This window comes from Schistocerca piceifrons, chromosome 1, assembly GCF_021461385.2.
Source record: "Schistocerca piceifrons isolate TAMUIC-IGC-003096 chromosome 1, iqSchPice1.1, whole genome shotgun sequence".
Taxonomy (NCBI): Eukaryota; Metazoa; Arthropoda; class Insecta; order Orthoptera; family Acrididae; genus Schistocerca; species Schistocerca piceifrons.
The window spans coordinates 1,105,495,480-1,105,513,699 of NC_060138.1; the positions used below are offsets into that span (position 1 = coordinate 1,105,495,480).

Here is an 18,220-nt window from a genome sequence, read left to right on the forward strand (position 1 = left end):
CATTACAAGCAAATTAGAATGTTATACTGAACGTAAGTCACCTGAGTAAACAGCAGTTCCCAAAACAGCATTTTCTTTGGGTGGGATCCATTTTGCCAGCAAGGAATGTGTGGATGGGAATACCAAACCCTAAAATGGCAAGGAAACTTATGGTAAACAAAAATTTAGGAAAAAAAAACATCGTAACACTACTGCCACTACCAGAGATGAAACGGATAGTTGTTTGGCTGGATACCAGATGTCCGGCCGTCCTGATAGCTGAATGGCCGGCTACTCATCGGTCCGATATTCGGCTGAACATTTCCGCGGAGCATGTCGTAATGAGTAGTGTGAGCGAGCTCACAGAGGTCAGGAGCTACCTTAAACCTAATGACATATTTTATTTTCTAATTAGTACTTCAGCTATGAAAACGCGTTTGACAACGAAAAAACCCGATAAATTTCAAGCAGTTAATAAAGTTACCGCCTCCCTCGGCGCTTCATCGTCTTGAGCCATCCCACAGTTCAAATTCGTCTTCAACATAGAAAAAAACAACGTTTGAAAAGCATATTGCTTTGGGAGGTACACGAAGTAAGAGGCAAAAATATTTATTATTTAATAGCAGATATGACTGCAAAAAAATGGTTCAAATGGCTCTAAGCACTATGGGACTTAACTTTTGAGGTCATCAGTCACCTAGAACGTAGAACTACTTAAACCTAACTAACCTAAGGACATCACACACATCCATGCCCGAGGCAGGATTCGAATCTGCGATCGTAGCGGTCGCGAAGTTCCAGACTGTAGCGCCTAGAATCGCTCGGCCACTCTGACCGGCCATATGATTGCACTAGACAATGAGCCATTATCTGTAACAGAATGGACCGGACTTGCAACAGTCCTAGAACAAACTTTACAACTCGGCTGGAACACAGAGCTCTTGCTGTCAAGTCTTATCAAAGTTGTCATGATGGAGAAAATACAACAAAGAAGTTACATAATTCCAGTGTGCTGGGTATAGTGGGAAGCAACTCATTTCTAGATTGTGATGCAAAAAGAGACACCAGAGCAGCAACTAAAATAGGTGTCTATTTAGTCGGTGACCGGTTCTCAAACCAACCACGATTTTTCAAACAAAATGTCCTCTTAAATAGCAGTGACCAAGATGTGTACCTAATCTTACAATACCAACTAAAGTTACCGTTGGTTAACGAACGTTAGTTGCGACCATACGCACCTGAACTCACTTTGCTTACTGCTACTTTGACGAACATTTTACTTTGAAAACATTGGTTGGTTTGAGAATGCCGTGTCCCAAAACCGGTCACCGACTAAATAAACATCCGCCTTAGTTGCAACTTTGGCTGTCTCCTCTTGCGTCACAAAGAGGCTTAATTCTGTCGCAGATCGCAGGGACATTTTCCAAGGAAGTTGTTCAAGAAAGTGAGTGTAATTCTTCTAGATGTTCCACCCATTCGCTTCAGAGGATTATAAGTGAGCCATTGAAGATCCAGTCTGTAGTAGAAGGAATAATCGCTACTGGTATACATCTCGTACGCAGTTCAATCATTACGCTTAGGTAAAAATAAAAAAATAAAAAAAACCACATCCAGAAGGAGCTAAATTTATCAGAGCATCATTTGGTGCAAGATATCAGCATGAGACGGAATTCCACCTTTTATAGGATACAGCGCTTATGGAAACAAAAACCAGCTACGTCTGCATGGGACTGTTTATGATACGCTTAGCAATTTTATGTCTCATCAGTAATGTGTGATGGAGAAGTGAATTAAGCTTTTTAAGTTCTTGAAGAAATTGCGAAAATAAGTTCTCGTCTCTCCTGCATATCCAAAGTAAAACTACATGTTGTGATATTAAATAAGTATTAAGATAAGGCAGAAACAGCAGAAAGGACCTCTGACTTACAACAGACGAAAGCCTTATTGGAAGCTGGATTAGAAAGTCGTTTCAGCTTCTTAAATGAAGATCCAAATTACTTGACTGCAAATTTTTAGACCCAAGATTCGACACAGATTGTTTGGGGATTGTTGAAACTAAAAGAGCTCGAAAGAAGATCTCATAGGAATTTTTCGAAGAATGCCAGTTGAAAGAAGTAGAGAAGACAAGACTGAATCAACTATGTCTCGCAAAACTTACGACACATTTTGGGATTGCTTTAACGAGTTGGTAAATGAAGATAATAATATTCACTGAGATGCGCAAGAAACAAACACGATTGCAAGTGAGCTTAACTATTATTTGAAGACAGTTCTAATCATTCGCAATCGCGACTCTGATTTGGTGGTCAGCTAATGCGACGCAGTGCCAGTATTTTATAAAGCTGCCAGAAGTTATCTCTGAGTACCTTGCAACAGTATCAGCGTCAGTAATAGTACGAATACTAATTTATTCTTTTCTTAAAATAAATTTTTTCTCAATGTTTTTAGGTGAAGATATCAAAATTTTGTTTGTGTTTAGAGTTACATGTGAATTAAATAAAGTCGATTTTATGACATTTTCATAATTTATTGAAAATCCACTAGCCTTCACATCTTGGCCTACTGGTTGGTATCCAGCCAGACAGTAAACTGTGCCAGACAGGCCCGATACTGGATAGCTGTTGCATATCCGTTTCACCTCTAGTCATTATCATTCGCCCTTAAGATAATTATTTCTCCTTCATGTTGTATTAACATCAAAAAATGATACTTCGGGCGTTACGTAAAATGGTTTACTGTGAAATTCTCACTTATCAAACAAACTTTAAGCTCTTTCGTCTTTGAATTAGGTCTTCAACAAAAGTTGCCATTTTGTTTTGGTACTTGGCCTACATAAGAATTTAATGTTTAAATGAATCGAGGTAGCTTTGATTTAACACAGATATTGTTGCTAAAGAATCATATAATGTAATATAATTATTGAGGAATAACATACGAATGTTAATAATTTTTATTAAGTATTGTACAAAAAAGTTGAAGCAAAGACATTGAATTTCAACTGACATTTAACATTTTCTTACGACACAACTTTCAGAATTCTTGCAGATGCACAAACAAATTGAAATTGACAAGAACAATTTTATAAAGTATAATGTACGGGATTTTTATAATTTTTTCTCATATGTGATTGTACAATAGACCGGTAAAAATGTGTGAATGTTATACAAGTTTTTGGTAAGTCACTGAATGAAGTCCATATGATCAAATATCTTTCATCTCATTTTCTTAATAATCACTTTTTGTCACTTCCGCCCTTTCTACTCAATTGCAATAAATTTCTTATGTAACTAAAAGAAGGAAGTTGGTTTGTAACTGAAGATAATTTAGGAGACAAATTTACAATGGTAAGTTATACTAATTCTGTTACCTTTAGAAGGAGATTTATAAGAAGTGCAAGAAGTTTGACACATGAAAGATAAAATTAATCAATTTATTCTAAATAATTATGATGTTCCTTTATCTTTAGGTAGGTGTGTAGATGATTCCCTTATTGCATTTGGGAATACTAGAATTGTTGTGAACATTTGAATGAAGACATTTTGCATTTTGGGTTAAACATATCTACGTAAATAAAAAACAGCTGCCGCGTGTATGAAAGATCGTCAGTTGAGAACAACTCGAGTGATGTGGCTGATTTTTTTGTTGTGTTCACAATTGTTGGGACAAGATTTGTGTGAAAGAAAATGTGTGGAAAATTTACCGGAAAAGTCGGCAATTTCGATGGTATTTTTGTACGCAAATCTCTATGAAAGAAACGTGCCGGTCGATTTGAGTGCTCTGCTGTCAATTGATTTCATAAAACAAAATAAAATAAAACTAGATTGATATCAGTTCGTGGTAATATGGTGTCCTGCAAACATTTCATTTCAGTTCGTGGTTTATTTCTTTGGAAAAATGCCACAGTGAGGCGTTGAAATATCGATTGTCGTACCCGCAAGGCGAATCAACTGCATGGTTATCGATTCAATGGGACTGACGAAGTTTGGCGTTCAGGTACGATACAACAATCGATTACGTCGCTTGTGTACTGGTTGACATCGGAACAATGTCTGTCAACATTACAATGCTTTGAGATTTCGAAACGAACGACCAAGATTATGTTGTGCGATCGGAAAGGTCGAATTACCGGAATATACATTGCCACCAGAGCCATTGGCATCATTGCTTTCTGGGCAAGAACCTCCACCGAACAATGTCTTGCAGTATATACACCGATCAGCCGAAACATTACGACCATCTAACCAATAGCCAGTACGTCCATCTTTGGCATGGATAACAGCGGTGCAGCATAGTAGCGTGGAAGCAGTGAGGCCTTTGTAGGCCGCTGGAGGGAGCTGACACCACATTTGCACCCAAAAGTCACCCAATTTTCGTAAATTCCGGGAAGTGGGGCGATGAGCTCTGACGCCATGTTCAGTCACATCGCCGATGTATTCGATCGGATTCAGATATGGTGAGTTGAGGAGCTACCACATCAACTGAAACTCGCCACTGTATTCCTGGAACAAAGCCATCACACTCATGGTCTTGTGACATGACGCATTATCTTGCTGAAAAATTCCACTGCTGCGGGAAACATGATCGTCATGAAGGGTTGTACGTGGTCTTGAATAAGTGTGTGATACTCCTTGGCCCTCATGGTGCCTTGCATGAGCTCCACTGGACGCGAAGGTGGCCCCGTGAATGTTCGCTAGACCATAACTGAGCCGCCGCCTCTTTTCTCCATTCCACAGTACAGATGTCAAGGAGGTGTTCGTCTGTAAGACGACGTATTCGTATCCTCCCATCGCCATGACGAAGAAGGTATCGGGATACGTCAGTACATGTAACGCACTGCCACTGTGCCAACGGCCAGTGCCGATGGTCACGTGCTCGTTTCAGTCGTAGTTGCCGATGTGCTATCGGCCATGCACAAGCATGGCTCGTCCGCAACGGAGGCGCATCGTTAGGAGTGTTCGGTGCAGTGTGTGTTCCGACATACTTGTACTCTGTCCAGTATTGACGTGTGATGTTAGTTCCGCAACAGTTAGCCAACTGTCTTGTTTTACAAGTCTGCCCAACCAACGACGTCCGACATATGTAATGACTGGTGGATACCCAACCCCACCACTTATTGATGTTGATTCGCCACTTGTTGAACACACTCACCACAGCGCTCCTCGAACACCCGGCAAGTCATGCAGTTTCCGAAAACTTCTTACCGAGCCTCTGGGCCGACACAATCTACCCTCCCTCAAACTCATCATTCCAAACATGGACAGCATGCTCACTGATACAACATGCACTGGGCGTGTGTAAACAATGAAAGAATAAGCAACCAGTTGCATATAAAAAATTTAATTTATTGACTGCTTTCGGGTACTTAGTGCCCTTCTTCAGAAAGTTATGCCTTCTGGAGAAGGGCACTAAGTTCCCGAAACCGGTCGAGAAATTAAATTTCTTATATGAAACTGGTTGCTTGTTATTTCTATATACACGACTGTAGTTGCTGAAGAAGGAAAAATTACTAAGCCGTGCGTGTGTCTGACTAGCAGTCATTCCTCGCCAGGTGATGCTGCTATAGCCAGGAAGGGTTTATATCGGTAGGAGGTCGCTGGTCATAATGCTCTGGTGACCAGAGTACAAAAATGCAACATCAATTCCAAATGACATCATTTCGGGCGAATATTATCGATAAACAATGTTTTAACCCAACTTTAAGGGAAAATCTTTTTAAACTGAATCCCTAATCAAGTACACGACACATCACAGAAACGTTAACTATTCACCAAGTGTCACCGAGGTTCGTAAATTAATAATTTCTTTTTATATTAATAGATCCGAGAACAAATTCACCATCGTGCAGGAGCATTATTGTCGCCAGCGAGTGCTGATCAAATTTTCTTCAGATTTATTTCTTCTGAAATCCTTATGATGAAATCAATCAGCGTTGTGCCATCAGTAGTACGGTAAAGCGAAGGATCCTTACGTGAACACAATCAATTGGCCAAATTGTTCAAGACCTGAATAGAAATGTTTGCTTCGGATTATCACAAGATAGTGATCAGACCAGACAAAAGATCAGTACACCGAAACTGAATGAAGTTGTCATTGTGGTTGTTGGCGAGAATTTGGTGTCTCGCCACAGAATGGTTTGCCGGGGAGAGGATGGATATTATTTTTTGATTAAGATGATTAATCCATTAACCGAGACCATGATCCACCCATTAACCGGTACGTAGCAATGTTGCTAATCGTGTTTCAATGAGATACCTAACAAAAATTCATTATTCACTTACAGGTCAAGAAATAAACTAAAAGGGCAAACGTATGATTTTTATGTCCCCATTTGGAGAATCTTTTCATTCTCCATACGTGATCCTCATCTTACTGTGGGCCATTTAGCTGTGCACCTGGAGAATGGACAACGAGTTTATTTGACAGCAGCAAACGCAGTGCAGAGAGCTAAACGACCATCTGCGACAACGCTGACAAACACATGCGCAAGTGATCCATTTGCAAGAACACTACTTTACTCGGAGACGTCGAGATATTTCACGTGGAATGATTCATCAAAAAAAAAAAAAAAAAAAAAACTCCGACGTCGGAAACAGTGAAAGCCTGTTCCTGCATACGTGAATGTACGGAGGGGTCCAAAAAAATGTATCCACTGTTTAACAGTCCATAACTTGCAAACTAATTGAAGGAGTTGTTTCATTTTTGGTGAAAGTGTAGCTTAAAATCCAACTTAAAGATATCACTCTAGGTGTTCGAAATGGTCATCATTAACATCCACACACCGAACTGCCGAACTGCAGCACGAACTACTGACTGCAACGTGTTCAGTTGGATATCTGCACATGAATGTACAATGGATTCTCGAAGTTCATCCAGTGTGAGTGGTTTTTGTCGATAAACGACGTCCTTTAGTGTTCCCCACAGGTAAAAGTCCAGAGGAGTTAGGTCTGGGGAACGTGGTGGATGCTCCACAGCACCTCTACGGCCTATCCATCTTCCTGGTAGATTTTCGTCGAGATACGCCCTAACACGATTTTGGTAGTAGGCAGGGGCACCATCTTGTTGAAAGTAAACTCTTCCGTCTCCATACAAGTCTCGGATGGCAGGTAAAATGGATGTCTGAAGCTTCTGAAGGTACCCCTCACCGGTAACTGTGCCGTCAAGGAAGAATGGCCCAATCAAGCCCCGGTAAGACAACCCACACCACACATTTACTCCTGGCAAATTCACGGCTTTGTCTACATGGACGTTCGGATTTTCGGCGCCCAGTAGATGCAATTGTGGCAATTTACTGTACCATTGAGTTTGAACTGTGCCTCATCAGACCACACAGTCATCTCTGCAAACTCTTCATCGTTGCGCAACATGTTAGTAAACCACTAGCAGTACTCCCTTCTACGATCTGGGTCGTCGTCATACATTGCGTGTAGCGATAGTTGGATGTAGCACTTCCATTTTGCTGTCTTCAACATTCGCCGAACACTTCAGCGACTCACTCCAGTTTCACAGACTTCTGTGGCGAGCGACTGAACTGTTGTAACACACGACGGGAGTTAGCTGGACTTAATACTGTTACAGGTCGTCCTTATCGTTGTTTGTGTACATCTTGAACACAGCCTTCGGCTTGAAATTTGTCTCGAATGCGACGAATCATTAAACGTGTCGGTGGCTCTGTTTGATATTCATTTTGCCATTTCCATTGAACCTCATTAATGTTTTCGCACTTAAAATACCATTTCAAAATTGACTTCCTTTCACCGAATGCAGGCCTTGCGCCAGTCATGTTTACTCGAGTAACTAGGTGCAGCTAAAAACAAAACACTGACTACCTGGCGACTGTCATCTGACAAAACAAAACAACGCAATACAACGCTTTCGTGGCGATTGCCGGAACTACAAACTATTGCACTACCAAAGATGAGACAACTTCGTCCATTAGTTTGCCAGTTATGGACTTTTAAACAGTGGGTACATTCTTTTGGACCCCTCTGTATGTTCATCCGACCCATTGGGATGCATTTACACAGTTCATTCGAACAATGACGAATGTTCCTACCTGCATTTGTTATTGGTTAGTGTTCGTTGACCGACTTCATTTAAATTCTTAAGTACTGTCAAAAGCGAGTTGTGCGCAGCATATCGAGCAGTCTGTCAATCACTGTATTTGCTCAAGCATGAGACTCACTGGGATCACACACTCGCTGATGCTGTTATTTCGTCTACAGCGCAACAAATTCGATCACTTTTTGCCATCATCATTCAACGCGTATTTCAACGATCCCACTTCATTTGTGGAACAAAATCAAAGACGATATAGCTGAAGGAATCCTCTGTCTAGTGAGTACGATAGTACGATAATAGAGAATGACGAACTTGAATTTTACGCAGAGATCCACAACGAGGCGTTAACTTCTATAGAGGATTTGCACCGGCAAAATGTTGAACGAATTAGGAATATCAGCACCGAATCGCACCATGCACGATGCATTCAGTCTAGAAATTGAACGACAGCGGCAATTCGATCGAGATGCTTTGAGTCCGTCTGCGCAAACACAGGTCCAACTTTTGAATCAGCAGCAGAAAACTGCGTACGGAGAAATCTTCTTCCTGGATGCACCTGGTGGAACTGGTAAAACGTTCCTAATTTAATATATTTTAGCTTCTATTTGGGCACAAAGTCAAATAGCACTGGCCGTGGTTATCATCTAGGATCGCTGTCAAAGTGTTCGAGGGAGGTCGAACAGCTCATCCTGCTCTCAAACTGCCACTGAATTTGTAAACTATAAATGAATTGACATGCAACATTGAAAAAAATAAGCAGTGGCTAAAGTACCACAGAATTAGTCATTTGGGATGAGTAAACGATGGCGCACAAGCGAGCACTGTAGGCACTCGATCGAACGTTGAAAGATTTGCACAATTTGGACGTCTTTGAAGAGACACGTGATAAGTCTCAAGCTAACAACGAATATGCGAGTTCCGTTACGAAATGACGGTGCGCCGGTAGTGTTTTCCAAGCAACTTGCAGTGGAAAAATTCCGGTTGACGCTTCCACTGGGCTCATTGCGTTTCCACCTAATTTTTGTCAATTCGCAACACTGAACAAAGATTGGTAACGAAAGTGTTCCCGAATATTTCTGCAAATTACAAAAACTATGGATGAGCGAAACAACCGTTTTGGGAGCGAGAAATGAGGACTTAGACAATATGAACATAAAAATTCACTGTCAGATCCCTGCTAAATTGCATTCACGTAATTCAATCGATTCCATTACAGATCCAGATGAGACCGACAGTTATTAAATTGAATTCCTGAATTACATGGATGTGCCAGGAATGCCACCGCTCGATCTGCAGCTCAAGGTCGGCTCGGCGATAATCATATTATGCAATCTGATTCAACCGAAGCTATGCAGTGGAACGAGACTCGCTGTGAATCTGATGAACAACTTGACTCAAGCAACAATAATCATAGGAAAATTCCAAGGCGAGGCTTTCCTGATGCGAAGAATCTTTATTTTAGACTGCTACAATTCATGTGTACTTGCATATTCTAGTATTGGAATATAAAAAGGATAATTAGCTAACAAGAAGGGTTCGGACAATTTGAAATTAGTTATAATTTTACCTTACATAATTTACATAGCTGTAATAGTATCTAAAAACTTGAGTATTCTCATAGATGAAGCTATGAGTGTAGATCTTGAAAGAAAAGAAATGAAAATTCATCACTGCTGAACCTGGAAAGAAGTTTAATAATTTGGACATAAAAGTTAAGACAGGTATTCCTCAAAAACATGCTGGACATTATGTACGCGTTTGAGATGTGTTTCTGAAAGGTTTTAGAGGGTCACCCAATAGCAAGTTTCCCTATTTTACATCTCTGTGAAACAAAAAACACATGGCATGCATGGAGTTACCACTACAAAGTTTGCCCACTTGTGAGCTGCGCTCAGTTTTCCGCAGCAAAACAACAACCCACTGTCGACACACATCGTGGCTTAACATCTGCTTGTGGAGAAGGCTGTAGATCATTCGCATGGCAGTGAGACCTGAGTCCATCATTCGGCAACTGAGGCGAAACGTCACAGCACGGTGTGGAAGAAACCTGGCGAAGTTCCCAAAAATGGCGAAGGTCGTACATTCCACAGGGTAAGTAATGCCATCCCTCTTTTGGTGCTGCCAGACATTGTTACTCGTTCACTACCTGCCTCGCAACACGACAATTAATGCTGAGAAGTAATGTCTTAAGGAATTATGAGCCGTCATCAAAAGAAAACGTCCTGGATCTTTGTCTCACAAAGTTATCTCCCATCATGTCAATGGTCTGCATCACGCAGCTCGAATGACCCAGGCGGAGCTCGGAAGAATCAACTGGGAAATGCTCCTGCATCCTCCGAATTCACCAGATTTTGCCTCAAGTGATTTTCATGTACACCCTCATCTCAAAGGCCGTCTTGAAGGTAAGCGCTTCAATACCGGTGATGAAGCCACATTAACAGTGAAGAGCTGGTTACGAGCACGGGACACAACCTGGTACAAGACTGGCTTTTAAAAACTTCAGTCACGTTACCAAAAATGCTTGGAAAAACACCTCACTATCTAGAAAATAACAGAAGCATTGTATAATGTGAATAAAACTATTTCAAAATGATAAATTCTGTGTAGTTTCTTTTATAAAATAGGGAAACGTGCTTATTGGACCCGTCTCGTACTTTTTAATTAAACATTTCAGGTTTTATTCGTTGGAATGTTTCTGCTGTAAATATTTCTAGAAATCATGAGAAAGATAATAATTTTCTATGTAAAAGTCGGTGCATCACGAAGATCAAATTTATGGTAGTACCCACATTTCAGGTCTATTCACGAAGGACAATTTTTTGCAAATCAACTTGAGTAGAGTGCTGGAGTGCTGAGCACTCAGCGTGCTCCCTACACTTCTGACTTGAGGTACTTGTGTTTCTCTATGCCCCAGGATTACTATCATACCTATGTGTTGCTGACGTCTACGATGTGCTTATTCAACAATCTCAGGCAGCGCTGGTTAGCTCTATCTGTTGTATTGTTGTTGTTGTTGTGGTCTTCAGTCCTGAGACTGGTTTGATGCAGCTCTCCATGCTACTCTATCCTGTGCAAGCTTCTTCATCACCCAGTACCTACTGCAACCTACATCCTTCTGAATCTGCTTAGTATATTCATCTCTTGGTCTCCCTCTACGATTTTTACCCTCCATGCTGCCCTCCAATGCTAAATTTGTGAGCCCTTGATGCCTCAAAACATGTCCTACCAACCGATCCCTTCTTCTAGTCAAACTGTGCCACAAACTTCTCTTCTCCCCAATCCTATTCAATACCTCCTCATTAGTTACGTGATCTACCCACCTTATCTTCAGCATTCTTCTGTAGCACCACATTTCGAAAGCTTCTATTCTCTTCTTGTCCAAACTAGTTATCGTCCATGTTTCACATCCATACATGGCTACACTCCATACAAATACTTTCAGAAACGACTTCCTGACACTTAAATCTATATTCGATGTTAACAAATTTCTCTTCTTCAGAAACGATTTCCTTGCCATTGCCAGTCTACATTTTATATCCTCCCTACTTCGACCATCATCAGTTATTTTACTCCCTAAATAGCAAAACTCCTTTACTACTTTAAGTGTCTCATTTCCTAATCTAATTCCCTCAGCATCACCCGATTTAATTTGACTACATTCCATTATCCTCGTTTTGCTTTTGTTGATGTTCATCTTATATCCTCCTTTCAAGACATTGTCCATTCCGTTCAACTGCTCTTCCAAGTCCTTTGCTTTCTCTGACAGAATTACAATGTCATCGGCAAACCTCAGAGTTTTTATTTCTTCTCCATGGATTTTAATACCTACTCCAAATTTTTCTTTTGTTTCCTTTAGTGCTTGCTCAATATACAGATTGAATAACATCGGGGAGAGGCTACAACCCTGTCTCACTCCTTTCCCAACCACTGCTTCCCTTTCATGCCCCTCGACTCTTATAACTGCCATCTGATTTCTGTACAAATTGTAAATAGCCTTTCGCTCCCTGTATTTTATACCTGCCACCTTCAGAATTTGAAAGAGAGTATTCCAGTTAACATTGTCAAAAGCTTTCTCTAAGTCTACAAATGCTAGAAACGTAGGTTTGCCTTTTCTTAATCTTTCTTCTAAGATAAGTCGTAAGGTTAGTATTGCCTCACGTGTTCCAACATTTCTACGGAATCCAAACTGATCTTTCCCGAGGTCCGTTTCTACCAGTTTCTCCATTCGTCTGTAAAGAATTCGCGTTAGTATTTTGCAGCTGTGACTTATTAAACTGATAGTTCGGTAATTTTCACATCTGTCAACACCTGCTTTCTTTGGGATTGGAATTATCATATTCTTCTTGAAGTCTGAGGGTATTTCACCTGTCTCATACATCTTGCTCACCAGATGGTAGAGTTTTGTCGTGACTGGCTCTCCCAAGGCCGTCAGTAGTTCTAATGGAATGTTGTCTACACCCGGGGCCTTGTTTCGACTCAGGTCTTTCAGTGCTCTGTCAAACTCTTCACGCAGTATCTTATCTCCCATTTCGTCTTCACCTACATCCTCTTCCATTTCCATAATATTGTCCTCAAGTACATCGCCCTTGTATAAACCCTCTATATACTCCTTCCACCTTTCTGCCTTCTCTTCTTTGCTTAGAACTGGGTTGCCATCTGAGCTCTTGATATTCATACAAGTGGTTCTCTTCTCTCCAAAGGTCTCTTTAAGTTTCCTGTAGGCAGTATCTATCTTACCCCTGGTGAGACAAGCCTCTACATCCTTACATTTGTCCTCTAGCCATCCCTGCTTAGCCATTTTGCACTTCCTGTCGAACTCATTTTTGAGACGTCTGTATTCCTTTTTGCCTGCTTCATTTACTGCATTTTTATATTTTCTCCTTTCATCAATCAAATTCAATATTTCTTCTGTTACCCAAGGATTTCTATTAGCCCTCGCCTTTTTACCTACTTGATCGTCTGCTGCCTTCACTATTTCATCTCTCAGAGCTACCCATTCTTCTTCTACTGTATTTCTTTCCCCCATTCCTGTCAATTGTTCCCTTATGCTCTCCCTGAAACTCTGTACAACCTCTGGTTCTTTCAGTTTATCCAGGTCCCATCTCCTTAGATTCCCACCTTTTTGCAGTTTCTTCAGTTTCAATCTGCAGTTCATAACCAATAGATTGTGGTCAGAATCCACATCTGCCCCTGGAAATGTCTTACAATTTAAAACCTGGTTCCTAAATCTCTGTCTTACCATTATATAATCTATCTGATACCTACTAGTATCTCCAGGATTCTTCCAGGTACACAACCTTCTTTTATGATTCTTGAACCAAGTGTTAGCTATGATTAAGTTATGCTCTGTGCAAAATTCTACAAGGTGGCTTCCTCTTTCATTTCTTCCCCCCAATCCATATTCACCTACTATGTTTCCTTCTCTCCCTTCTTTTCCTACTGACGAATTCCAGTCACCCATGACTATTAAATTTTCGTCTCCCTTCACTACCTGAATAATTTCTTTTATCTCGTCATACATTTCATTTATTTCTTCATCATCTGCAGAGCTAGTTGGCATATAAACTTGTACTACTGTAGTAGGCATGGGCTTTGTGTCTATCTTGGCCACAATAATGCGTTCACTATGCTGTTTGTAGTAGCTAACCCGCACACCTATTTTTTTATTCATTATTAAACCTACTCCTGCATTACCCCTATTTGATTTTGTATTTATAACCCTCTAATCACCTGACCAAAAGTCTTGTTCCTCCTGCCACCGAACTTCACTAATTCCCACTATATCTAACTTTAACCTATACATTTCCCTTTTTAAATTTTCTAACCTACCTGCCCGATTAAGGGATCTGACATTCCACGCTCTGATCCATAGAACGCCAGTTTTCTTTCTCCTGATAACGACGTCCTCTTGAGTAGTCCCCGCTCGGAGATCCGAATGGGGGACTATTTTACCTCCGGAATATTTTACCCAAGAGGACGCCATCATCATTTAATCATACAGTAAAGCTGCATGTCCTCGGGAAAAATTACGGCTGTAGTTTCCCCTTGCTTTCAGCCGTTCGCAGTACCAGCACAGCAAGGCCGTTTTGGTTAATGTTACAAGGCCAGATCAGTCAATCATCCAGACTGTTGCCCCTGCAACTACTGAAAAGGCTGCTGCCCCTCTTCAGGAACCACATGTTTGTATGGCCTCTCAACAGATACCCCTCCGTTGTGGTTGCACCTACGGTACGGCCATCTGTATCGTTGAGGCACGCAAGCCTCCCCACCAACGGCAAGGTCCATGGTTCATGGGGGGGATCTGTTGTATTAGATTAGATTAAATCTGTTGTATTAGATTAGATTAAATTAGATTTACTTTCGTTCCAATCGATCCATAGTGAGGAGGTCCTCCAGGATGTAGAACATGCCAGAAAAACAACAATACATGACAAATATTTACAACTCAAACAAATAAGCTAATGCACCATTATACAGGTCCCGAGTGGCATGGTCGTCATTTTTTAATGAACGCTATATGAAAGAATCATATTAGAAATACTAATGCACTGAACTTAAAATAAACAGCTTTTATTTATTTATAAGCTAATAAACGTGTAATACAACTACTAAATACTTATTTACAATGAACACATTACTGCACTGAACTGGTGCAGAAGTTAGATTGTACTTACACACACATACACACACACACACACACACACACACACACACACACACACACACACATTTATTTACAATGAACACATTACTGTACTGAAATTGTGCAGAAGTTATATTGCACTTATATATATGCACAAACCAATTGGTTCTACTGAGAAATTCACCAATGGAGTAAAAGGAGTTGGCCACCAATAAATCCTTTAGGCTTCTCTTAAACTGAATTTCATTGCTCAGTAAGCTTTTTATGGCTCCTGGCAAATTATTGAAAATGTGTGTTCCTGAATAATGCACACTCTTTTGTACAATACTAAGTGACTTTAAATCCTTGTGAAGATTATTCTTATTTCTAGTATTGATTCCATGAATTGAGCTGTTAGTTTGAAAAAGTGATATATTTTTAATGACAAATTTTATTAAGGAATAAATATATAGGGATGCAGTATGAAAAAAAGGTTCTGCATCGTGTATATTTATTGCCTATATTGATACTGGTATGGTGCAGGCATACTATAAGTGCCACACACGCTCCATGTCCAGTCTTACAGCATGAAATGTGTCTGTACATGTACATCATGTGTCACAAAGCTGCTAAGATACGTCTTGGTCCACAACTTGGCGTTGTGCCTCGTATTGTTTCACGGATCTCTTAACATGTTGACATGTGTGAGAGCCAGTTTCGCTGCAAAAAGTGAAGCTGTGAAGTGTGTTAATGTAGTTACTCTGTGTGCTGAAAGCGGGACAAGTACTACACGAATAATGTCTTGGCGGTAGGGATGTCACAGCTACGTACCTGAGAGAGACCCGTAGCTACCCTGAATGCACAGACGAGCACCACGCCGCCAGTATCTGCAGCCACCTCTGTGAGCATGGTGAAGATACCGGAGAGGATGAGCGAGGCCGACAACAAGTTCTTCGAATTGAACCTGTCCGCCGCCCACCCGGCAGGCGCCAGCGTCACCACATAGCCCCAGAAGAAGGCGCTCAGGATGGTGCTCGTCTCAGATTGGCTCCAGCCGTAGTCCTTTGGGTAAAATAAACAAAGCCATTCACAAGTCTTTGATCGTTGAGTATTCTCCCTACATGTGATAAATGGATGATGAATGGTTTTATGGTGTTGACTTACTAGATGTTACGGGATAATCGTCAGCATACCTTCAGGCTGAGAGGGTAAACAACACGAGCCAGACAGTATTAAAGACTATACACCAATGACGAAACAGCTATGGAACCATTAAGATCTCTTTAATTTATTTTAGTTGAATGTGTAAAAGGGACCCAATCTGTGATCAAGTATCAGGAGGTACAGAAGCAGGTACTTATTGTAATATTGAGAGAAGCACTTCTGGACAGCTGATACAACCAAGCCCTTGTTTAAGAACTAAGGTGGTCTACAAGCATCTTTTCCTAACACAGTTTTCTCAGCATCGCCTGATTTAATTCGACTGTACTCTATTATCAACGTTCTATTTAACATATTTTCGAAAAATTCTCCATTTGGTTCAAGTGGTCGTCCAAGTAGCAGTGCGTTGATGCAAGAGTAACTTGACATGCGACTTGACCTGAAACAACTGTCTAAGTTCCCTCACAGCAGTATTCCCACTGTTCTTTCAGAGAGGTCGGGAAACCTCCCAGTGAGCTGCATTTGGTAGTAGGCGTTTGGACAAACCACAACTAGACGCTACACGTTCCATCTGTCAACTATTTTATTTCACACATTTATCGGCGAACTACATTTCACTTTCATATAGAATTTCATAATCGATTATCGAGAACTGAATCAAGGTCGACTTCGACATGTACTAACAGATTCTTCGACTCTTATTTAAGTTGACATCACGTAAATTTCATTTTTTATACGTAATACAGGTATGTAACAGCAGCAAAATATTGTTGAGTGCTTTCTGATTCCGTAGCTACCATACAATCTCTCAGAAATTGTGTTTCAGGATACCTGTAAAAAAGAAAAAACATATTCATAATGTTGTAATCAGTTAAACTCATCACACCATGTTCTGTTTAGCATGAATTGAGAATCTGTAACAACTACAGATCAAAACAGGATAACAGCATAATAGGAATTTACTCATTTGGCTACTTGCAGAACCTTTTTCCTTACGTTTTTACATAGTCTGTACCACAGCAATAAATTTACTAGAAGAATTGGGGTTTCCATTTGCGCTGTACTAATATTATTTGTTCACAACTAGTTTCATTCTCCTAGTCCATTCTACAGTGATTTTATGGTTCTGTATAAAACGGAGTATACCCACATAAAAAAAATTTCTATCTTGAAGATAAACGTTGACAGTGTATATTGTATCACAGACACAGTCCCTTTGACTGTTCAGAGATGGCACTAAACCCGCCCGAAGATGTAAACAACTATGCGCGAGCAGTGGCTATTAGACGGAGGGGTCCGATAGCCGATCAGTTCCAGTCATTCCACCAGGATGAAAGTACACGGCTCGTGTTGTCTGTACTTCAGCCGTGCCTAGACGGTCAATACTGCGGTTCGATCGCGTCGGCATAGTTACTTTGAGCCTGGAAGGGCTCTCAACAAGGGAAATATCCAGGCATCTCTAAGTGAACATAAACGATGTTGTTCGGACATGGAGGAGATACAGAGAGACAGGAGCTGTCGATGTTGCTGCGGCCGCCAAAGAGCTACTACCACAGTAGATAACCGCTACCTACGGATTATGGGTCGGAGGAACCCTGGCAGCAATGCCACCATGTTGAATAATGCTTTTCGTGCAGCCAAAGGTCGTCGTGTTACGATTCAAACTGTGCGCAACGGGCTGCATGATGCGCAACTTCACTCCTGACGTCCATGGCGAGGTCCATCTTTGCCACCACGACACCATGCAGCGCGATACAGATTGGCCCAACAACATGCCGAATCCACCGCTCAGGATTGGCATCATGTTCTCTTCACTGATGAGTGTCGCATATACCTTCAACCAGACAATCGTCGGAGACGTATTTGGAGGCAACCCGGTCAGGCTTAACGCCTTAGAGACACTGTCCAGCGAATGCAGCAATGTGACGGTTCCCTGCTTGGTCATGGTGGCATTATATGGGGCCGACGTACGCCGCTGGTGGTCATGGAAGGCGTCGTAACGACTATACGATAATTGAATGCCATCCTCCGACCGACAGTGCCACCATATCGGCAGCATATTGGCGAGGTATTCGTCTTCGTGGACGTGCACATCCCCCCCCCCCCCCCCCACGCCCCCCCGCCCCATCGTGCACATCTTGTGAATGACTTCCTTCAGGATAACGACAACGCTCGACTAGAGTGACCAGCGTGTGCTCCAGACATGAAAACTATCGAACGTGCGTGGGATAGATTGAAAAGGGCTATTTACGTACGACGTGACCCACCAACCACTCTAAGGGATCTACGCCGAATCGCCGATGAGGAGTGGGATAATCTGGACCAACGGTGCCTTGATGAACCTTAGGATAGTATGCCACGACGAATACAGGCATGCATTAATGCAAGAGGACGTGCTAC

At 41.4% G+C, this 18,220-nt stretch overlaps 1 protein-coding gene across 1 annotated transcript in view; it reads right to left on the reverse strand.

Annotated features, from left to right (window-relative positions):
* Positions 1-18,220, reverse strand: part of LOC124777970 (putative inorganic phosphate cotransporter) — a 95,425-nt gene that overhangs the window by 68,360 nt on the left and 8,845 nt on the right. Inside the window, exons 2-3 of the mRNA XM_047253535.1 lie at positions 15,491-15,721; positions 42-129 (exon numbers count right to left, since the gene is read on the reverse strand). Coding sequence (XP_047109491.1) covers positions 42-129; positions 15,491-15,721 — 319 coding nt within the window. The remainder of the gene's footprint in view (positions 1-41; positions 130-15,490; positions 15,722-18,220) is intronic.